The sequence below is a fragment of the Rhinoraja longicauda genome, chromosome 8 (genome assembly GCF_053455715.1).
Source record: "Rhinoraja longicauda isolate Sanriku21f chromosome 8, sRhiLon1.1, whole genome shotgun sequence".
NCBI lineage: Eukaryota > Metazoa > Chordata > Chondrichthyes > Rajiformes > Arhynchobatidae > Rhinoraja > Rhinoraja longicauda.
This window is the reverse complement of record NC_135960.1, coordinates 42,124,649-42,148,942: the sequence shown is the minus strand read 5'-3', so window position 1 is coordinate 42,148,942 and position 24,294 is coordinate 42,124,649. Positions and strand designations below refer to the sequence as shown.

Sequence of the window (24,294 nt, the reverse complement as noted above, 5' to 3'; positions counted from 1 at the left end):
GAATTGGAGCTGTGAAGTTTGAAAAGGATCTTATGGCAGTGCCTCATGAAATGTTATCATGTGACAGATTCCTTGCATTTTCCATGAATCATTCACCAATACAGACTCAGATAGACTGTCAGTCTCCAAATGCGTGTCAAGTTGGGATTGGCTTACGATTCTGTCATGTGCATAATTTGATGAAATGTTACACTGTGCTCATCTCACTGACTGCTGACGAGGTCACTTGTGGAAGGCCGCAGAGCATACACACTTCCAGCTGTTGACTCAACATCACCGGCTAATTGTGAGAGGGACACGTCCGTTAACCGCGTCTCTCAAAGTGAACAACATGTAACAACCTGACCCAGGCAGAGGCCCAGAGCTGCACAGCACTATCCCTGGTGACGGGCTCACTGCCATAACAGGACAGCATCAACACCAGTGTGGCCCCAAACCAGAGCAGAGCCCCAGCCATCTCGCAAGAGGAGCCATGGAGTTCATACACTCAGACCACAAATCCGAAACACCAGTAGCAACTTCCATTAACCTCACACCTTCATCTTAGTGTACACAAAAACACCAAAGCAGGATCCTCTCCAAATATATCAAACAACTTCTGATTATAAAGCCACCGAGTGAGCTACCTTGACAGGATTAAACACTAAATAAAACTGGTAGGTTTTAAGGAGTATCTTATGAGAGCAAAGCAGAGGCAGAAGTTCAGTGAGGAAATGGAGGAGATAGGATGGTAGGTAGACGGATAGATGCAGCATAACTCCCATTAGTGTCTTCTTACCTTTACAATTCCTCAACTCTATCCACAGTGACTCTACATCGTCAATCCCAATGTCAGCCCTTGCAAGGGACTGAATTCCATCCCTCACCAACAGAGCTACCCCACCTCCTCTGCCCACCTGCCTGTCATTTCTTTAGGACGTTTAACTCTGAATATTCAGTTCCCAGTCCTGATCCTTCTCCAGCCACGTCTCTGTAATCCCCACAATGTCATACCTATCAATCTCTAACTGAGCCTCAAGCTCATCCATTTTACTTTCCATTGATGCCAATGAAAGGGAATTGTAAAAGTAATTCCTCAAGGAAATATTTGACCATCTTTTCAGAAACCTGTGACAAGATATGTGGTAAATAAATGATGAGGTGTACAGAGATGGAATGGAATGTTATTGGCATCAGGCCATCGGGGGACTCTTGACCGAGACATCTGCCTATCTTTTCCTGGGTGTCCGTAGAGAGAGTGCATGGTGTGCCCACGGGCTCCAGACAGCTTTTCAGGATGGGTCGGTGCAGTGGGGCCTGGAGTCCTCTCAGACAAGGAGGGTTGCATTTTAAGATCAATATGGCAATGTCTACTGTCCTGCCTTCTTCAATCTTATTAGATACCTCCTCAAAGAATTCAAATTTGAGGCGATTTTTCCCAAAGAAAGCCTTGCTGACTATCCTTGATCATGCCTGACTTTCCATAGGATTTGCTCCAATAATTTCCCTCCCACTGACAAAAGACTGACTGGCCTGTAGTTATCTGGCTTATCTCTTAATAAGCCTCCAGCCTTCTGGCATCTCACCTGTGGTTAACAAAGTTACAAACATATTATCAGGGCCCCAGTAATCTCCTCCCTTGCTTCCCATGGCAACCTAGATCTCATCCAGTCCCATGCATATGCATCCCGTGACATCTAACATCTCCTGCTTCTTAAAACGACCTTGCTCCAGACAGACCCTTCCTTTAACTCACCATCTTCCATGCCCTTCAACTTGGTGAATAAAGTGTTAATTTTGAACCATGCCCATATTCCCTGGTTCCACACATAGATATTCCCTTTGGTCTCTAATGGGAATCGCATTTTCCCTGATTACCCTCTTGCTTCGGAAATAGCCGTAGAAGGATATTTACAATTTTTGAGCATTTATGGCCAAGAAATTTCATTGAGTTGGTAAGTCCAAATTTCCATGGAGGTTTGAGTCCATCCATGTATCTCTCCTTGTCTTCCTTGTATTCTTTTGTCGTGACAGAGTTCAGAGTAGAGTGACCATTTCAGGAGTCTGATGTTGAGCGTATGAATGATGGAGTCTGTCCATCATTCGTATGCTGATTTATTGTGAATAAGCCTTGGGATTGGGGATATTGGCCCACTCTTGGTGGTTATCATCCCAACACTGGATTTGATGGGTTTTATGGCGATAGCGTCGGATCAAACATTCCCACGGCAGGGAGACCGCAGATTAGTCACAGAGTGAAGCTCCCTTTATACTATCCATCACACAGTAAAGAACAAGGATAGTATAGGTCATGCCTGATGTCTGCTTTGAATTTGCCAGAACTTCAGAACAATATCAATTCTGTCCAAAGGGACCTATTAAATGTGACTGGTGCTGAATGAGGTTTAATTTTCATCTCTGGACCAATGTTAACACGGTACTGGATCGAAATGCTGGCAACTGAGTAACTGAGCAGCCATTGACTTGAACAACAAACCAAGCCTAGTTAGGATGATGAAAATCTCTGAATACAAATCTTGCGGCTTTAGTGTATGTGGTGTATGGGACACAGTGTGGCATTGTTTTCTGTTGGTCACAGAACGGAGACGACTCCTCGGAGGAAGAGGAGGGAGAAGTGGACAGTGAGGTGGAGTTTCCCCGCAGACAAAGGTAAGACGTGAAATCCACAGCCATCCTGCACGGTCAGAGCGTCCTACTTTCCTGGTATTCACACTGGGAGTCAGGCATGTGTTTGACCGCGAACAATTACTTTTCTTTTCATGGACATGACCATTGCACAATTATCGTGATCACACGTGATCCATTACACAACCCACAGATGGTGATGGTGAACATCCTCCTTGAATCACTGCTGTGTTTCTGGTGGAGTCTCCCGTTGCACTGCCGGAGAGGGAGTTCCAGACCCATCAATGAAGAAGAAACAGGGATACATTTCCAAATTAGGATGGTGAATGCTTTGGAGAGAAGCTTGGAGCTAATGCTGAGCCCCTGCGCCTGCTGCCCTTGCACTTCCAGATGCAGACACCAGGGTTTGGGAGGGCTTTGGTGAAGATGTTGTGGAGAGCTGTTGATGGCTCAGGATGCACCATTAATGGAAATAATGCATTTAGAATGGCACGGGTGTGAAGTGGTGAGGATGCGTTATCATGATCGTGCAATGGGCCTTGACTTCTGGGCTAATTGAGATGTTACACCTGATATTCCTCTGGTGACTCCTGAAGGAGGTCTGTGGAGATCAGTCTATGTTGCCTCCAGATTGGAAGATCCGATCACGCCCACTCAGTGAGGTAACTGGTGGCTACTTGTGCCTCTGAGACTTTATGCAGACAGAAAGGAGAGAAGACAGTATTCAGGCTAAAAAATGTCAGGAAAAGTTTCACAAATACTTTTTTTGTTCTTCACATCTCAGAATCTCACAGCCAATTTTGCCACCCAATTGGCTCAAATATGATGTTAATATCAGGGCACAGGAAAGAGAGAAAGAATGACTCAGTATCTTGCGATTGCAAAAGAACATTGAAGTAATCTTTATCCTCTAAACATGCAAACATAAGGAACATAAGCAGGAATAGGCCATTCAGCTCCTTGTGGGTGCTCTGCTGTTCAACAGCAACAGGACAGTTACTTTACCTCAGCACCACATCTCTGCATTAACCCCATATCCCCTGAGACCTTTATTATGTAGAAATGTGTTTATCTCCATCTTAATATTCTCAGTTGCAGCCGAATTGAGTAGAGAATTTGAAAGATTCACCATCTTCTGAATGAAGATTTTTTTTTCATCTGTCTGAATGGTAGATTCTTTATTTTGGCACCATGATCCCCCCAGTTTCAGACGCACCACAATAAGGTGAAATTTGATCCCTGAATATGATCCCTGAATAGCTCCAGCCACCTGGTTCAATTCTAACCTCGAGTGAGGTCTGTTTACACATTCTCCCTGTTTGTATATTCTCCCTGTAGCTAAGTGGATGTCTCCGAGTGTTCCGGTTTCTTCCCACATCTCAAAAACGTGCAGGTCAGTAGGTTAATTGGAACTGTAAATTACCCCTCGTATATGAGGTGTGGCTGAAGCTGAGATGAACTGATTGATATGGATTTGGTGGGCAAAGGACCTGTTCTTGTGCTGTATGACTATGAACTCTAGAAACAAAATCCAGAGCTGAGCAGAGAAACAAGGGAATGCAACAAAAGGCTTATGAAAAGTCTTCCACTGGCATATCAAAATGAACAGTTAAAATGTTTTATACATATATAAAAATACACTGACTACTACACTAGGGTAATGTTAACTGATTAAAATTGATGTAGGTGAGACTGTATTGGATAATAAGGAAATCACACCTTTGTTAAATGGTCGCTTTGCATCTATTTTCATTGTAGAAGATAAAATACCATTGGTAGGAACCCAAAATAATGAAAGGAATTGATAGATTTCATTTATTCCAAATATACAAAACAACCTTGGTCAGGAACTCACATGTCCTGATAATCATCTCAGGACATTAAAAAGAATTAGTACTGAAGATGTAGATGTTATAAATCATAATTTCTTCATTTAGCAATTGAGGTGGAAAGTAAATTGCAAACAGCGTGAAGCTATAAAGTCCTAGCGGTTTGTCTGCTTAAGCACCTTAATTTTCTCCTGCAACTTTTCCAATGAGGTAAAAGTAACCTCTTTATTTAAGAAAAGAGCAAAGAAGATGCCCAGGAAATACTGACCTGGCAGTTTATGAGCAACATCAGGGCATTTATTGGAGCTGACATCAGGGACAATGAAAATGAATTGATTACAGGATCATGATGATGTTTGTAGGCTAGGTCATATAAGGATCATTAAATATTGTGAAGTGGTCTCTCTAGTCCCTAAAATGGTGGCCAGGAAAAGCTCACTATGAACTTGCAGTAGGCATTTGATAAGATCCTGTAGAAATTGCATAGAAACCGAGGTAACCTTGCGACGATTGATTGGGACATGGGACATAGAGTACACGTTGGCGGGAGTGTTCACTGTTGATCTGCATTGGATCTCAGCTATCACTATCTCTCCCTCCTAACCCCATTCTCCTGCCTTCTCCCCATAACCTCTGATACATGTACTAATATTGAGGCAACAAGCACATAATGGACTGAAACCTGGTGGGTGGTTACAAAATTGAAAGGAGAACGAAATAGACGTTATCTCAAGAGGCTGGGATACAAAACAAAGGAATTTTAGGCATCTGTCCAGATAATGATATACAGGAAAAGGCAAGGTCTAGGACCGTTTGCCCACTGCTAAACATTGACACAATGTGATACAAGGGATCCTGATACCAAATATTGGCTCTCAGTGTAAATATACAACAGGTAATAGGGAACCATTGAGTGCTGTGCCACGTCTGTGTACATATCCCAGTGTCAGTGCCTATCTGGTACTGTGTGGCCTGTGTAATTGGACAGCTGGTGAAACTGACCTGCTCACTCACCTGCGGTCTTGCAGGATCCGCAAGAAGAAACTGGAATGAGTTGATAACAGATTGTCTGTGTGATTTCACTGTAGCCCAAGACTTGGCCTGCAGTCTGAATAAAAGCCATTAGCCAGGGTTGGAAGGCTGGTGTTGCCACAGTGTGCAGGATCACTGATGGTCTGACTTCATGCCGTGCTTGGTTTCTGAGGTGTGCTCTGTGTTTTGTGTAGGCCTCACCGTTGTATGAGCAGCTGCCAGTCGTATTCCACCTTCAGCTCGGAGAACTTTTCGGTATCGGATGGAGAGGAGGGCAACACCAGTGACCACTCACACAGCGGCACCCCAGACGGGCTCAGCAATAACAACGAGGAGCACATGGAGGACAAGCTGGAGGACATGCTGTCGCACACTCCAGAAATCCCTATCGAGATATCCACGCAGTCCGACGGACTGTCTGACAAGGAGTCAGCAGTGCGCAGGGTGAAGACTCGGATATCACTGGGGAAATTGTGTGCAGAAGAGCATTGCCATGAGGTGAGTTTCCCACAGCGACCCACCAGGCTCATTGTTGCAACACATCTCCAGGGGGCTTCACTGGCACCTACATAACAAATCCACCTCGGTGACCTGATAGCATGACAAGGCTCAAACCTTGTCTTTATTATTAGACATACTAGAGAACAGAGGATCTAGGGAGATAGAGGAAATGAAAGAAATTTGCATTAGGCAAGAAATAGTATTGGGTAGACTGATGGGACTGACGGCTGATAAATCCCAGGGCCTGATGTTCTGCATCCCAGGGTACGCAAGGAGGTGGCTCTAGAAATCGTGGACGCATTGGTGATTATTTTCCAATGTTCTATAGATTCAGGATCAGTTCCTGTGGATTGGAGGGTAGCTAATGTTATCCCACTTTTCAAGAAAGGAGCGAGAGAGAAAACAGGGAATTATAGACCAGTTAGCCTGACATCGGTGGTGGGGAAGATGCTGGAGTCAATTATTAAAGAAGTAATAATGGTGCATTTGGATAACAGTAAAATAATTGGTCCAAGTCAGCACGGATTCAAGAAGGGGAAATCCTGCTTGACTATTCTTCTGGAGTGTATCTGTAGTGTATCTGGACTTTCAGAAAGCCTTTGATAAGGCCCCACACAGGAGATTAGTGGGCAAAATTAGAGCACATAGTATTGGGGGCAGTGTATTGACATGGATAGAGAATTGGTTGGCAGATAGGAAACAAGGATTAGGAATAAACGGGTCCCTGTCAGATTGGCAGACAGTGGCGAGCGGAGTGCTGCAAGACTCGGTGCTGGGGCCGTAACCATTTACTTTATGTATTAATGATTTAGATGATGGAATTAAAAGTAATACTAGCAAATTTGCAGACGACACAAAGCTGGGTGGCAGTGTGATCTGCGAAGAGGATGCTAGGAGGTTGCAGGGTGACTTGGACAGGTTGAGTGAGTGGGCAGATGCATGGCAGATGCAGTATATTGTGGATAAATATGAGGTTATCAACTTTGGCGGCAAGAACAAGGTGGCAGATTATTATCTCAATGGTGTCACATTAGGAAAAAGGGAAGTGCAACGAGACCTGGGTGTCCTTGTACACCAGTCACTGAAAGTAAACATGCAGGTACAGCAGGCAGTGAAGAAAGCTAATGGCATATTGGTCTTCATAATGAGAGGATTTGAGTATAGGAGTAAAGAGGTCCTTCTGCAGTTGTACAGGACCATGTTGAGACCACATCTGGAATATTATGTGCAGTTTTGGTCTCCTAATTTGAGGAAGGACATCATTGCTATAGAGGCAGTGCAGTGTAGGTTCACAGGGATGGCGGGACTGTCATATGAGGAAAGATTGGAAAGACTGGGCTTGTATTCACTGGAATTTAGAGGGGATCTTATAGAAACATACAAAATTATAAAAGGACTGGACAAGCTAGATGCAGGAAAAATGTTCCCAATGTTGGGGGAGTCCAGAACCAGAGGCCACAGTCTAAGAATAAAGGGGAGGCCATTTAAAACTGAGATGAGAAAAAACTTTTTAATGCAGAAAGTTGTGAATTTGTGGCATTCTCTGCCACAGAAGGCAGTAGAGGCCAATTCACTGGATGAATTTAAAATAGTTAGATAGAATTCTAGTGGCTAGCGGAAACAAGAGATATGGGGAGAAGGTAGGCACAGGTTACTGATTGTGGATGATCAGCCATGATCACAATGAATGGCGGCGCTGGCTCAAAGGGCCAAATGGCCTCCTCCTGCACCTATTTTCTATGTTTTTATGTTTCTCTTACAGAGTATGAGTACACAGCACAGAAGGTTACAATCACCGTTTAGGTTCAGGCTTAGGTTTATCATTATCATGTGCACTGAGGTACAGTGAAAAGCTTTTGTTTTGTATGCTATCCAGTGAGATCAGATATTATACCTAAATGCAATCGTAAAACTCAAGTACAATAGGAAGAGCAAAGGGGAAGTACAGAGAGAGAATATAGAGTGCAGAATATAGTACTCGACATCGTAGCGCATCAATTCTATATACAAAATCCAATGTCCGCAATGGGGACGAGCTGAATCAGACTTTTCCCCAGCTTATGGAAGGACCGTTGAGAAGCCTGATAACAGAAGGGAAGAAGTTGTTCCTGACTATGCACTTTCAATCTTCTGTACCTTCTGCCTGACTGGAGCAGGGTGAAGAAGAATTAATTGGGGTGGGGCAAATCTTTGATTATGTTGGGCTGCTTTTCTGAAGTAGCATGAAGGGTAGATGGAGTCATTGATGGGTGTCTGGTCTGTGTGATAGGTTTATTTTGGAGGTTGGATTCATTTTGGAGGTGATTCATTTGAACGCTTCTAGAAATAAGGGATGTCAACTATCTGGAAAAGTTGGAGAAAATGGGATTATTTCCTGACAGTTCAGGAGGTTAAGGGGAGATCTTACAAAAGGCCAGATGTCAGTCTCCAGAGGAGGAGGTAGCTGGAACTAATTGGTAAAAGACCATATTGTCAACCTCTGGAAAGTATGCTAATGCTGTCACTTGTGCCATTCCCGGCTGACAGTGAACCCACTCTGATGGGTTTGCTGGGCAGTGGATGAATCTCTAGACAGTGCAATGAATACGAAGGTTGGCATCAGCAAGGGTTTCACGTTCATGGGTGCTGAACCCCAGGGCATCTCCCCAGTTCCTAATGGAGCATTTAGACAGAGTTGGCAATGTGGTGCTTCAGCAATGGTGGTGGATGGTCCGGGAACTCTTATGGGCAGGGCATTAGGACTGTAGCTGCCACCGTGTTTCAGGCATAGGTTGTACACAGAGCATGATGTCTACATGGAATTTGCCAGAACTACAAAACAATATCAAATCTGTCCAGAGGGACCTATTAAATGTGACATTTATGTACAGAGGAATCTTGTAGTCCAGTTCCATAAGTCCCTGGAAATGGCAAGTGGCAAATAGATGACAAATAGATAGAATGACAAATAGATAGAATGGTAAAGAAGGCATTTGGTGTGCTTGCTTTCATTGGTTAAGGTATTGAGTATAAGAGTCAGGAAGTCATGATGCAGCTTCAAAGGACTTTGGTTAAGCTGCATTTGGAGTATCACATTCAGTTCCTGTCGCCCCATTACGAAAAGGATGTGGAGGTTTTAGTAAGGTGCAGAGGAGGTTTACCGGAATGAAGCCTTGATTAGAGGGTATTAGCTGTAAGGAGAGGTTGGGCAGACTTGGATTGTTTTCTCTGGATCAATGGGGAGATTATGAGCAGCATAGATAGGCTAGACAGTCAGAACTTTATCTCAATATGGAAAAATCAAATGCTAGAGTGCATAGCTTTAAGGTGAGAGTGGCAAACTTTAAAGGAAATGGGTGCGACACATTGGTAGTGGATGCCTGGAACGTGCTGCCAGGGATAGTAGTGGAGCCAGATATGTTTATAGCATTGGAGAGACTTTTGGATCAGCATATAGATATGTAGGGATTGGAGGGCTTGGATTATGTGCAGGCAGATAAGAGTTGGTTTTGGCATCATGTTGGGAACACAACATTGGGGGCTGAAGGGCCTGTGGTTGTGCTGTACTGTTCTCCGTGAAGGTTCCGATCAGCTACATACTTGGATATTGTTAGTCGGAGAGGTGGGGAGTGGTAATGAGCAAATAGTGTTTATAAGGGACTAAGGACTCTGTGAAGAGGGGATGCGGAGGTGGAACTCGTTGCACTTTTGCGGTGCTGACGTTTGATGTTTGTGTCCACCTTAGAACCCCGTGCACTTTGGAGAATCGGACTGTGACTCTTCGGAGGCCGAGTGCTCGGACTCCACCGTGCGCCGAGGGAAAGCTTGCAACTCATCCACCTGGTGAGGACCACCACAGGCAGAGCCTGCTGCCTGGGGAGTGCGGAAAGGCAAAAGAAAACACAAAGTCTAGCAAAACTTCCCGTGGGAACAAACTGCAATAACTCAAAGACTCGGAGACTCTTCGATGTTCTGCAGCAAGTTGTGATGAAGTAATTGTAGAGTTCACCACCATTTCAATCAAGTATGGCAGGGATTCACTTTGTTGAATAATGTAGCTAGTGTAACATTAACAATTTATTTTTGTTTGACACTTCATATTGTATAAATATCAAGTACTTAAGAAACATGGGGGTGCAAAGAAGATGGACAAGGCATCGCTAGTCTTAATCGTTTTATTGCATGGAGCCGAAGGCTCAGGGCAAAGATTACGGACCAACATTAACCTGCACTACTGCTTCAGCTGGAGACTAACTGATGTAACAGGGTAAAGACAGACCAAACTGGGTCATGGCTCACAGGAGGATCCTGTGGTCCTGGTGCTCATGGACGCAGACAGAACATTGAAGTTTCACGCTTCAGCTCAATGAAAACCAGGCAGCTCAAACCAATGGCAGATGTACACTGGGATTGGATGGAGTAGAACACCAAAGTGCACTGTGGGTTCTAAGGGACACAATCCTAACAGCAGCATTCCTGGATATTGTTATTAGTAGAGGTTATTGTTATTAGTAGAGTGTTAATGAGCAAACAGTGTTCATGGGGGACTGCATGACTATCCAGCAACTGTGTAGGCCGGTAGACAGACTATTGATCTGACCGTGGGTTCTCACTGCGAGGCATGGCATCTCCAAACTGCTGATAGCTCCACACAGGAGGATTTTAATTGACATCCACAACAAAAGCAAGACAGGAAGATTTGAAAATAGGAGACTATTCCCTCCTTTAACCAGAGCTGCACCTCATCTCTCTCCCCCAAGAAAAAGTTCCAAATGTTTCATCGTCCTGTGATTCTGGGGTGTGAGTTCCTGATTCACATCATGCTTTTAGTGGGGAAAAGCATTCCTACTTTTTGGAAATCTTAAAAGAAAAACATCAAAAGCTGGAAATGCTCTGCATTCCATGCAGGGTCCATGGGGAAACAAAGTCATTTGGTTGCTTTTTCTTCAACAGGACTGAGGAGAAGCCTGACACTGAGATGTTGCCCCACTAAAACCTGGACTTAATCCATCTGAATATTTTTGCTTGAATGACAGCAAATTTTTGTGGCCAACCAGAATTGGGACAGGACATTCCAACCATTAGGCTCTCCCCATATCTCTGTGACCTGCATTCAAATTCAGCCCACAACAATGGGGCAAAGTCTGCTGCAGGAGCATGAATGTTTGTCAGATCTTGGCCTCTTTCTTACAGGGCATGTAGTTTTCCTCAGAAGACCAGCAGTGTCCTCTGACAGAATAGAGGGTGGTCGGCATGCGAAAATAGTGCAATGTCACACCCATTGGAGGAAAGTACCGAATCTGTGGTGGGCCTGGATCGGGTGGTGGGTTGGTTGTAGAGGGAGCTTTACTATGTGTCAAACCCGTGTTGACGCTATCCTTGGGATACCTGGAAAATGCAGGAGCTTCACTCTTTGTCTAACCCTTGCCCTGGGAGTGTCTGCTGGGACATTGCTGCGGGAGTCTTATTCCATGTCCAGACCTTGCTGTTTCTGTGCTGAGAAATATTTCCCCAGATGCCGTCCTCTCCCTCATCTAGTCCTCCTCAAACTGTAACAATTGATGTTCTAGGTGAGGACTGTTATTTCTCCCCTCTCTCTCTTTTTCTCTCTCTTTCTCTTTCTCTCTCTGTCTCTTTCTCTTTCTCTTTCTCTCTCTCTCTCTCTCTTTCTCTCTCTCTCCCCCTTCCTAAGAACATGTCCTGAAGGTATGCCAAGCACCAGAGACATGGTCAGCATCACAGTTTCCCTTCTTACACCTAGACAAGGCAGGTCAGGCTGGGATTAAGGGTGAGACTCCTAACTAAAGTGGCCATCGAACAGGCTCCTGCATCGAATGCCTTCATTCATGCATATACATGCATATACCATTGTTGCGCTGGTGGCTGCAATATCAGCTGCTGTGTCGCACAGGGCTGCAGTCCTGCAAGATCCTCTCCAACCTTGGTGTCCATCTGTCATTGACTGATGTTACCGCCATCAGGCCCACGGCACAAGGACTTTCCCTTCATCCTTTTGTTCAGTGTGGGAATGCCAGGCTTTGCAGTATCGGACCGAACGTCAATCATTCCACCGGGAAGCTGAACCCGGACGATTGCAGCCGAGATTTCCAGCTGCAGCTTGCCAGTGACTGGAGACGACAACATTATGTTTCTGTTACAGGTGGGAGAAATGCAAGACGTAAACCTGACCTTTCCACCAGATGAAATGAACTGTTATAAACTGAAGGTGCAATGTTGAGTGTGAGATACGTCACAGTATCAGCACAGGCCTCATTCTGAGCCACCTTGCTGTATCAGTGCGGGATATTTGGCTGTATCAGTGCGGGATACCATGTTATGATGTGTAAATGTTGAAACCTCCGGAGATGCAGAGTCCCTTTCAGGCTTTAACACTGCTAATCATCTACCTGTTTTGATCACGTATTTTATTTAGATCCCTGACATTTGGCTGACTAAAGCAGTGGGTAATTCTGAGAGGCCCACCAATGAGCACAGGCCAACAGGTTGCAGGAACAGTTCTGCCTGGTGTACCAAGCGATGTTGTCCGGCATGCTGTGTGGATAACCTGTGAGCCCTTGGATAAGACCGAGAGAATTCCCAGGTGGAGCTTCTCTGGAATGCTCCAGTGGGAGAATATTCTGTCTGTGTCAACCAATAACTGGAGAAAGACCACTTGGACGTGTTTCCCAGGGATACCTTCCTTTGAAATAATTATCCTGGAAGATAAGCAAGCAGGAGGAGGTTGCTGACGTGGAGTGATGTCCCTTGTAATTCTACAACAGGCGGTCCACAGCCCTTGAATATCCACAACCCGAGTTTCCACACTTGCTCACCCTGTGGGTCCCTGCTGACTCAGTCGCACACCTAATCCAGAGGGTGCCAGACTCTCCCGAGTCTGCCAGGGTTATTCCCCATGACACAAAATGCTGGATTAACTCAGCGGGTCAGGCAGCAACTCTGGAGAGAAGGAATGGGTGACGTTTCGGGTCGAGACCTTCAGACAGTTATTCCCCTGACGTCATGAGTTTAAAGATCTGTTATCCTCGCACATGGGATGCAGGACCACAGCAGATTCACGGTAAAACCCAAACTGGGTTCCACCAGAAACTGAGTGCTGAAGTCAGATCCAGCCAGCACTGTATATCACATATATATGAACATATCGGTCAGCTTGCACCCTGCTGAACATCTTACATTTCCTCACCACTCATCCTGACTATATTCAAATGTTACTCAGCCATGTGTATTTATTATTCTGTATCTAAAGTACGTGAAACCGGTGTCCAAGAACTTTCCTCTTCATGTCAGTGTTGATTGCGTGGAACATGTTTCTCATTAATACCTCTAAGGTGCTTGGCTCCATATTTACTGATAGCTGCTGGACTGTTGGGTTTGACAAACAATTCAAACCACCAATTCTAGGAAAGCCCATTGATTCAACAAACCACTACTGGGACTTGTTAACGCACGCTGTGCGAACGACTGGTCGCTGTGAGTGAAGGACAACAGAAGGCCATGCACTGTACACAGCAAAGCACATGGCAACTCGTTCGATACCAGCACATGCGGTCAGGCTGCACATGAAGAAGCCATTTGGCTCTACGTGCCTCACCAATTGGTTCCCTGCACCTGTTTCTTCCCTCATAGCCGTGCAAGTTTCTTTTTCCCTCAAATATTTAGTCAGTACACTTCTAAAAGATGAGATACATGTTGGTGAACTACCCAAACTGGCAGTGTTAGAAAAGCCTGAATCGGATATTCTGGATGGTTTTGCTCTTTCCAAATATAATATATAATTGCTCCTTTCATATTTGTTTATAAGTCTGTGGAAGTGTAGACTAATCATTCTCTCACAAATTTTAGCACCAGTGTAGTTATACAATGGGTCACTAATGCAAAATCAGTATCAGATCATTTTAAATTATTCCTTTTGGTTCTGTAGCTGGACTACATCAGATTTCTTAACTTGTCGCAGCGGTTTTAATTGTGTTTTTTTCTGTAGATCAGAATTTTGTTTCCTCCCAGCAGGATTTTAATTGTGTTTCTCTGTTTTTGGCTGCCATTGTAATCGAGCATCCTCTGGAGTGGATGGCATCAAACTGTGGTAGGGACTGAAGTGATGGAGGGTGGCTGAGGCTCAGAACGAGAGGCAAAGCTAGGAGTTAGAAAGATGTTGAGTGCTTTCTCTCAATCAGTGAGCATTGCACAGGTAGGATACCTTTTCCTGGGCACACCGGATTTAAAGGTGAATGTTGCCCCAATCTCCGAGTTGCAAGCTTGCAGCGTAAGCTCTGGAGCCCTGAGGTTTACTGCAGTGTTGTGCTGCACTTGCGTTCCAGCACATACCTCATTTTCAACTGGTCTGCCTCTCTTACAGGAAAATTTGAAGAATGAAACTGCTTAACTTGTTGGTTGTGAGGATGAAGGAATCCCAACTGCAGCTTATGCAGCCCTCGTGATCCTGTCACAGGACAACCAACATCCATCACATTCAGGCTCCCATTGTCAGCTGACCAAGGTGCCCATCCTCAGGTCACCCTGCCTTCCTGGGGCCACTCAATAGCAAACACACTCTTCACCACATCCAATACACACAAAAAATCCCAGTATTTTAAAACCTACTCTCAAAGTGTTCCAATAAGATGTACAAAACAAGATTGTTTTTCTAATGCCCCTCTCTATGATCCTTTGCCCTGTTCACATTAATCCTTGCATTGACCAAATCATCAGGCTTCCTGCATTTAGACTTGCCTATGGACCCTGTTCCTCTGATCTTCAATCGTTCTGTGGTCCTGGGGTGGTTCTTCAACCGAACAATTAGAAACACGTGACTTACAAAGCACCACTTATTCACATCTTGCCAGAACACAACTTGCTCTACAGTTCCAGCTTGAAGCATCAGTCAACCACACCCCCTTAAACACTGACTTCATTGCCCGGCAGCAGTATTTTTCACCATCTTCACCCTCACAAAGTCCGATCTCATTTTCTACACACCAGATTGTTGGGATCAGTTTCCTGACCAACTCCCTTTCTCTTTATTCCTGTTTTCTCTCCCTCTCCCCTTGCTCTCATCTCCCTCTCTCCCTCTGCTCTCTCCCTCAGTTCCATCTCTTATTCGGTTTCCTTCAACTCTCTCCCTTGATCCCTCTCCTCCCCACTCTCCCTCTCTGCCCAATTCATTTTCTCCACTACACCCTAACGCTGCCTTTCTCTTGATCTCTGCTTCACCTGACCTCTTTTTGCCAAAGGCTAAAAGATTAATTTTCTAAATAATTTCCAAGTGTAAAGAATTAATAAGATTTCCACTAAATTCTTCAGCTAGTCTGTACATTTGCAGCTTCATAGAGTTACCTCACCCTAACTACTGAAATAGGACAACCAGTCAGTTAATGAAATAATAAACACAATTTGTTGTAGTAAAGCCTGTGTGCTTTAAAATACCTGGTTGATGTTGTGAAAGTGGGATCCACTGTTTTGCTAAACTGGCAGCCAGAATGCCTGGTGCCAGATAAGTTGTTAACAGTGTCACTTCCCACAGGGGTCACTGTTTGGGATAATGTAACATGGAATAGGACCCCTAACAGCTATGTCAAAACTTGCCTAAGCCTTGCCACAGCTTAACCCACAGAGCACTGAAGGTTGTGGGTGTGGTATTTGGTTCTTCCTGTTCTCCTGTAATCATTGTGACCACCAGTCATGGAAACCAGTGGGTCAAATATTTAGTAATCCCATATGAGCCCTCTGGCCAACAGTGTCCCACCTAAAAATTAAATCCACATCTCCTTATATTTCACTTTGATGATTCAATTTGGATTTATCAACCAGTTGGCCAACAAAGCTCTGAATATAGGAACATGATTAGAACACTGAGCCCCCCCCCCCCTTGAGCCTATTCCACTATTCAGCTACAGTATCTGATCCTTACTGCTACCCCACGCAACCTCACTAAATCCTTAAGACAACGTCTTTGTTCCCTATCATTTGTTCCCCTCAATGAACCAAAGTATGGCTGCCTTGACATGTAGTGTTCATTTCACAGCTCTTCTTGGGGGGAGACCAGGCTTTTCCAAGCATACCATCACATACAATTCAAACTGGCAAAAGCAAGCAATTAGAAACATTAAATGGGCACCTGGCTAATGATGTGTGTGAACCAAGGCCCAATTTAGGCATTCTTCCAAACGTAAAAATGTTGATAGGAATTTATTTTCAGTTGAAATGTATCCCACCAAAGTCCCATGTCTAACTTTATTTTACCATCTTTGGTAAAGCCACCACCTTCCCCTGTTGGGGGACCACAAGTTATTGATTGTCCTTGCACTTAGGAGACAGTATTGTAGATTCCTTTTGTATTAAATTTCAAGATCCACCTGGCACCATGGACTCCGGACATTTTAATCTGTTCCCCTCCGTCCACCGGGGCGAGTTGGCTTGGCTCGATACACTTTCACCTCGGAGGCTTTCTGACAATAACGGAACTGATTAACTGATGTAATAACTGGTGTTAAGTGATGGGGGTCAGAGGGGAAATGACCAGCAAAAAAAATGCATGGAATAAAAAGCCAGTGTACTGCATGAGATTGTGTTGGTCTCTGTTCTTCTTGCATTGGGCGATTGCCCCTCCATTGAGGAGGCAATTAGGAGTCAACGACATTGGTGGGCCTGGGATCAATAGGCCAGAGCAAGAAAAAATGGCAGACTACTTTCCCTGTAAGGTGGCAGTGGGCCAGATGGGATTTTACAACAATCCAAGAGCCACATGGCTACCCCTAACAGCCATTTTGTGGATTTTCCTTGCATGGTTTCCCCGAGCTGTCCTGGTGGTAATTGAACTCTCAAGTCTGGACTGTGGTTCAGCCAGGACCATTAATGCAGAATCCAGGGCTCCAATACTTCGCTATGAGTGGAGCTACAAAGAGTTTCACTCCGCATCTTATCAATGGTAAACCTGCATTTAAGGGGCTAATGGTGCTGTGAGGCACTCGGGGAAATCTAATACTGCACTCCTTATCCTACACTGTGCCTTACGACCGCCACCTTCTCTGAAGCAGTGTTCTACCCCAGCAGTACTAATTTATTTGACTTCCAGGGCCCACTGAGTGGTATTAAAATTTCACACTTCTTGACCCATGTTTGTACCCATGATTTTAGTCAAGCAGTGCATCCCACACAGCAAGGTGCTGGCACAGTAGGTCCATACACATTTCTCAGCCCTGAACACTCACCCTACAGTTCTGAGAAAAATAAAACTCCTGGCTGAAATTAAATTCCACAAAGCACAGGAGCCATTCTAAATCAAAATCAGTCACCTACAGCACCTGAAGAGCAATGCAAAAGGACAGCATGGTAAACACTAAAATAGAAACAGTTAACAATCCCAAACTGCACAAATGAATGGCCCCAACAAGTGCTACTTAAACATTCACACCACTGGCCTCATTCAGAAATCACTCCCTCCACTGAGATGGGTGGCAATGTGCACAGTATCTCATGAACTTTGCCATGCTGTAAGATGACATTAGCCAGTCACTGAGATCACATGCACTCATACAACATGCACATTGATGCTGTAAACTAGTTCTTGCGCCAAAATACACAATTTATCCATTTCTGCCTGCAACCTAAATACTAGACCAAACCCAATTGCATTGTTATGGGGGATGGGAAAAGGTGCACAACTCATTAAACAAATGTGGCACATTTTGGTACATTGAAATGAAGCGCAATCAATTAGCATATTGTGTGGCCCTCAACTGATAGAGGGCCATCAATGTACAGCAATTAGACTGCATCTGTTCTGGTTGAGCTGGTTACAAAAAGCAACAATAGCACAATGACATTATTTCCAAATCCAACAGTAGATTATCCATACTGGAGTAACTCAGTGTGACAGGCAGCATCGCTGGAGGAAATGGGTGGTGTTTCAGGTCGAGACCCTTCTTCAGACTGAGAGTCGGGAGTCAGATATTGAGGTGAGGTGCGAAAATAACAAATCAAAGAGGGCGATGGTCAAGGAAAATGTAGAATAGTTCATTGTTAGCTGAGGGGAAGGTGACAAGGCATACAATCAGTAAAGTTTAATCAGGAGGAAAATGAAATTAGTCCGAGAACTAGGATGGGGAAGAGGGAAAGCAAGGGTTTCTGAGATGTCCTCATTCTTTAGGGAACAGAAGTTCCCCTCTTCCATCATACACGAGGCCCTCACGGGTCTCCTCTGTATCCCACAAGTCTTCTCTTGCTCCCCTCCCCCCGTCGCAACACCGAGAGTCCTCCTAGTCCTCACCGTTCACCCCCATCAGCTGGCGCATACTGCACCTAATCCTCTGCCATTTTCACCACCTCCAATGAGATCCCACCACTAGCCACATCTTCCCATCTCCACCCCTTTATACTTTCCACAGAGATCATTCCCTCCACCTGGTTAACTCATCCCTTCCCACGCAAACCTCCCCCTCCCTGGTACTTTCCCCAGCAACCGCAGGAGATGCAACCTGTCCTTATACCTCCTCCCTCAATTCCGTCCATGAACCCAGACAGTCCTTTCAGGTGAGACAGAGGTTGACTTGCACCTCCTCCAACCTCATCTACTGTATCTACTGTCCAGGGGTGGATTCTTATATATCGGCGAGACCAAGCAGAGGCTCAGCGATTGTTTCGCTGAACTCCTCCGCTCAGTCCGCCTAGACCTACGTGATCTCCCGGCTGCTAAAAACTTTAACTCCCCCTTTACCCATAGTGACCTTTCTGTCATGGCCTCCACCACTGGTCAACGTGAGGCCCAACACAAATTGGAGGAACAGCACCTCATATTTCGCTCGGGCAGCTTACAACCCACCGGTATGAATCTTGACTTCCCTAACTTTGGGTAACCCTTGTTTTCCCCCTTTCAGTCTGTCCCCCGTCCTAGTTCACCAACTAATTTCATTGTCCTGATTAAATTTTACTGACTGTATGCCTCATTGTCACGATATTGCAATATTGTACAAAGCTGGTTCACCATGCGACTCTAGCCATACATTAACTATGTCACTAATTTGCACGTGAAAAACAAGGAACACAAGATTGATTTTTAAATATTTTATTATTTCAAAGTGTGCTGCACATTTAAACAAATCACACATGAAATTTAAAATCACAGATCCATTCCACTTACAGCAGAGAAAATGAAGTGCAATCACTAAAAAAAACATGCAATGTAAACACTCCTTTGGTAAAGTCAAAGTTTTATGGAGATACTGGGAAGTATCTACAATCTTTGTAGAAAATATCATTCACAATATATAAAGCAATACTGACTTTTTTGAGTTTATAAAAACTTGACAAGAGCTCAATGATTACAAATCCAAGAAATCAATTTACAAAGTACATTAAAATCCATTTACACCTCAATATGGTGCATTAACCACAAATCCTCCCCTTGGGTACAAATTATACTGCAGCTACCAAACTGAAATTAGTAGCCATACTTGATTTTGTTGTTGGCAACATCTTGTTAACTTTGCCTGGTTGCATTTTCAATGTTCAATGCCAGGAGCTGTGCAGCCATGTGCATTAACACATAGCTCTGCTCTTAAACCTTCAATGTTGGATCAAACAAGCCAATTGTCAGGGTGTTTACACATTCAATCATTTAATGAAGTTTCTGTATAACCTTGTATCTGCAGGTTTATATAGGACATGGGTGCCAAGCTGAAGTGAAGATAGTGAGACTGCAGGCAAAGAGAGCCGTGTCAAAGACATTCAGTTATGTGGCTATGTCTGTGCTGAAATCTACTCTATGCAAAAGAATATGCATTGTCTTCCATTGGAAATTACAGGAAACGTCATATGCAAATTATCAATCTTCAGACAACTTTTACTTTCTTCATTTTAAAACACTATTAAAATTCAAGATTTATCAATCCTTTTGTAAACATACTTGGGAGTACTGCAGTTTACTCTCAGCTGAGAACCAATCCCAATGGTATACACACATTTCAAAATTAATTTCAAATATTGAAGAATGATCCAATCACTTTATTTCACTGACCTACCAAGGAAAAACTAGGGGCAAAGAATATTTCCAATACAGATAAATTGTCTTGCCTCAGACCCAGCCACTGAGCAGAGTCACACAGCAAGGAATCAAGCCCTTTGGCCCATCTTACCCACACCGACCAACATGTCCCATCAACACTAATCCCACCTGCCTGCGGTTGACCCATATTCCTCTAAGCTTATCCTATCCTTGTACCTGTCTAAATGCTTCTTAAACTTTGAGATAGTACCTGCCTCAACTACCTCCTCCGACAGCTTGTTCCATACACCCACCAACCTTTGTGTAAAAAAGGTTATTCCTTAGGTTCCTGTTAATTCTTTCTGCCATTACCTATGTCCTCTGGTTCTCCGTTCCCTCACTCTGGGCAAAAGACTGCGCATTTCCCCGATCTATTCCTCTCATGATTTTGTGCACCTCCAAGGTCACCCCTCATCTTTCTGTGCTCTAAGGAATGAAGTCCTAACCTGCTCAACCTCTCCCTATAGCTCAGACCCTTGAGTCCTGGCAACATCCTCATAAATATTCTTTGAACAAAGCAATTCATTCCCTTAGCATCATACATTATGCAATGACCTATGAAAACCAACAAACAATTTAGGGAGTGTCAAGCAGGGATCGTTCCTCCGATTCCAATGTAGCACTGAGAGCACTGCAAATACCATACTTCAGATGAAATCTGGGACATTCATTAAATTCACAGGGCACTCTAGACAATATTTGTGCCGAACCAATCTCACTAAGATTTTGAAGAGGTCACTGGGTTTGCAGACAAAACATTAAGAGTGAAAGGCACTATAAAATTAAGTATATCTTTAAAGCTTCATTTTTCTGAAGATTTTTTATATTTGAATGCAAAGGTGAACATGGGCACAACAAATTCTAGCTACAGTTCTCTGAGGCTAGTTTTGCAGCACTGAGGTGAAATATTCTGCATACAGCTGAAATTAAGCTCCAATTCACTGCCACTGAATACAGGACAAAGATGTCACTGCACCGCCACAATGAACAGGTAATTCTATTTTTAATTTAATAAAGAATGCAGTTGACTGCAAGGCAAGTAACATGCCCTTGAAACTAGACCTTACAGCTCAGCTCTGGTAGTCTTTTGCCATTGTTTCAGATGACTGTAGGATAACATCCATTGAAGAAAATGTGACTCTCCAGGGCAATATAATCATATGATCCCATGGAACAGAAGGTCATTTGTCACTATTGTTCTTTGAAAGAGTTATCCTACAAAGCTAGCCTGGTTTTACTTTTCATTAATTTAACAGTGAAGTAGATTGAGCAGGAAGGTAAAATTATGTCACCATTCTAATCCTGTCAAGCTTCTATTCACTGTTAAGGTTAAAATTTCCATCAACTGTTATCACCATTCCCATAATTCTATGCATAGAAATCTTTAATTTTAAGAAATCAGAGTAAATGATAAGTGCTTCAAAAATGCTGATTACTCGGCAGCAGTTTCACAACTTCAGTGACTGGGTGCGATCCTGACTTCTAATGGTATTAGCACGTTCTCCCTGTGACTGCAAGGGGTTCCCCCAACATGCCCCCATACAAAGATGTGCAGGTTGGCATATTAATGGGCCATTGTAAATTGCCCTGGTGTAGGAGGGTGATAGAATTAATGGGAATGTGGGAGAAGTAGAGTACAGGAAAACTTAATTGACTTGATAGGCAGAATGACCTCATCTGGGGAGATCTGGGGAAACATGGAATCATGATGACAAATAAATTTAGTTAAGGTATTGAAATAAATGGAGGCCCAAGGAAGAGTCCAAATAAATGGAGGCCCAAGGATACCTAGATCATCAGCAAGACCGTACAAACAAAAAGACTAAGAGACCTATGGCCCTAATGCTCTGCTCCCTAATCTGGAAAGACTAGTGACATTAGCAAGCTATATCTTGACTCATCCACATGGACTGAAGCGAAACGGTGCAAGTGTTGCTTCTCCTGTTATTTTATTCAAAGGCTCATTCGTATCAATTGATAATTATCAAAAACAAATAGACTTAAAGTCACACTTTTAAGGAAAATAATTGTCATGATTCTGACTAGCTGAGAATTTAAGAGGTTTAAAATAAAAACAACCATCTTATTTCTGTACTTATTGACAGCTTATTTTAATTACCCGTAATGCAAGACAGCAACCTACTCATTAGTGCAGTGTTCTGAGTTTTAGAAATGAACTATCCGACTTCACTTGTGAGTGAAGAATTAACTGGTGGGCATGTACCAGTGACAGTAAGTTGGAAGGATTTAACCCGAACAGGCAGCTTGTAGAAAAATGCACATTTAGTGCTTTGAACACTATTCAAATAGTATGGTTCAGATTCTACTGAACAGGCATCTACAGTACAAATATAACTATATTCAGTGAGATTTTCATATTAAGACTCATACTATGTAAAATTATAAATCGTGGAAGATCTGCATCTGTCATCGAGTTTTTCGACCGTTATCTACATGACCATTTTTGACCTTTTCACCCAGCTGGTGGTGGCTGCAGTGTTTGATTACAGCACCTGGCACAAGTGCCACCATGGCAATGGCTAGCAGTTTCACGAGAATGGACCATGAGAACAGGTTATCCAGTGAGGAGATCTCCGATAGGATGCAGCCGGTTTGCACACAGATGAAATTATAAGGAAGAAGACCTTAAAAGAGGAAAGCAGCAATTTAACCATAATAAAACTCTTACAAATAGAACATTTCTTAAGGGCCTGTCCCACTTAGGCAATTTTTTTGGCTACTGCCGGCGACTGTCAAAGTCGTAGCAGATCGCCAAACTTTTCTTTTACCCGACAACAATGCCGAGTCAGGTCGAGATTACACCGTCTTCTGAAACATTGCGAAAATTCCCATGCTGTCAATGCTTCTCCGGCGTCCTGATTTTCGCTGAAATCACTGACAAGTCAGTAAGTACTTGACAGTTTTGAACTATAACACCTTGTATGGGTTACTTAAAAACCAATCTTCACTGTAACAAGGAATAAACCGGATTTACTTCCAGTTTACTAATAGCTGTATTTAAAAAAAAAAAATTTTAAGTGGTTCAGTGGATTTTTGTGAAAGGTGTGTGGGCATTCTTTGAAAATGTAAGGGAGATGCATATCTAGTTTCTGGGTTGAATATCTGGGTTGGGAGCCCACTTTAAATGTAATGGCTGATGGCCATAAACATCGTGAAATTCCTGACTGTCAAACTGTCGCCTCCAATCTACCTGTCAAATGTCCTGACGGTAAATAAATTGGTTAAACACAAGCATTTTATGGTATTTTGAAATGACTTTACTTATTTTAATATTATGTGCTTCTAAATGCATCTTAAGAGAACCTAGCAAACCTGGGGACAGCATGCGACAGCGACCGCAATAAGCTACGATACCTGGCGACAAGCCAGCTGTCGCTGAGAGATTTCAAACCGTTTGATTTCTCAGCGACGCGCTGAGATCCACTACGATCTTTGGAAGACTCCTCACGATCATGCCCGTGACACCCCGGCGAACTGTCAGCGACAGCCTAGTCGCCGGCAGTCGCCTTAAAATCGCCTAAGTGGGACAGGCCCTTTACTATCACAGATGATCAATGTGATATATTCCCAAAAGCAAATATACATAAACACTTAATTTTTGAAGGCAACTTTGTTGAGCCAAGTATATACCATGGTTACACTGAAAATCCTCTGCATTAAAAGCAGTTAAATTCTTTTGATTACGCATAATTGAGAAAGTATGTGTGAAGCTCCCCACCATGCTTGCTCAGCATTCCAATTCTCAGCTACAGAAGAATCTTGTATAGAAGAAATCTAGCCCCCCAATTAGACAACACAGTATTTAGGTTAGTTTAGTTTAGAGATAAAGTGTGAAAACAGGCCCTTCTGCCCACTGAGTCCGTGCCGACCAACAATCACCCATATACTAGTTCTATCCTACACACTGGGGTCAATTTACAGAAGTTATCAGTATGGTTAGAATGGCAAAGAACACAAGGATATTTTAATTTACGAGAAATGCACAAGTTTCCACAGTCTGAATGGACTTTATATTCTTGTCCTTTCTCAACATAATGACAAAAAATAGTTGAGTTATGAATATATCTTACCAATAACAATGGAGAAGAAGAAATGCATAAGAGGGACATTCAGGATAGGAGATGTGATGTTGAGGAACCAGTTTGGAGTCATAGGGAAAAACCTGAGAAACAAGAGGAAGAAAAACAGGCTGTTCCTTTTCTCTTGTACCTGTCAACAAAAAAACATAAATAAATCAGACAAATACAG

The 24,294-nt window shown here is 43.5% G+C and overlaps 2 protein-coding genes across 5 annotated transcripts in view; one reads left to right on the top strand and one right to left on the bottom strand.

Annotated features, from left to right (window-relative positions):
* map3k13 (mitogen-activated protein kinase kinase kinase 13) overlaps positions 1-16,544 on the top strand; it is a 142,336-nt gene extending 125,792 nt beyond the window's left edge. For all 4 annotated transcript variants that reach the window (XM_078403720.1, XM_078403718.1, XM_078403719.1 and 1 more), the window contains 3 exons: positions 2,579-2,649; positions 5,681-5,984; positions 9,712-16,544. In XM_078403720.1, coding sequence (XP_078259846.1) covers positions 2,579-2,649; positions 5,681-5,984; positions 9,712-9,813 — 477 coding nt within the window. In that variant the 3' untranslated portion in view covers positions 9,814-16,544. The remainder of the gene's footprint in view (positions 1-2,578; positions 2,650-5,680; positions 5,985-9,711) is intronic.
* Positions 16,545-19,071: 2,527 nt separating this feature from the next.
* LOC144595883 (transmembrane protein 41A-like) overlaps positions 19,072-24,294 on the bottom strand; it is a 33,926-nt gene continuing 28,703 nt past the window's right edge. The window contains exons 4-5 of the mRNA XM_078403722.1: positions 24,117-24,255; positions 19,072-22,670 (exon numbers count right to left, since the gene is read on the bottom strand). Coding sequence (XP_078259848.1) covers positions 22,453-22,670; positions 24,117-24,255 — 357 coding nt within the window. The 3' untranslated portion in view covers positions 19,072-22,452. The remainder of the gene's footprint in view (positions 22,671-24,116; positions 24,256-24,294) is intronic.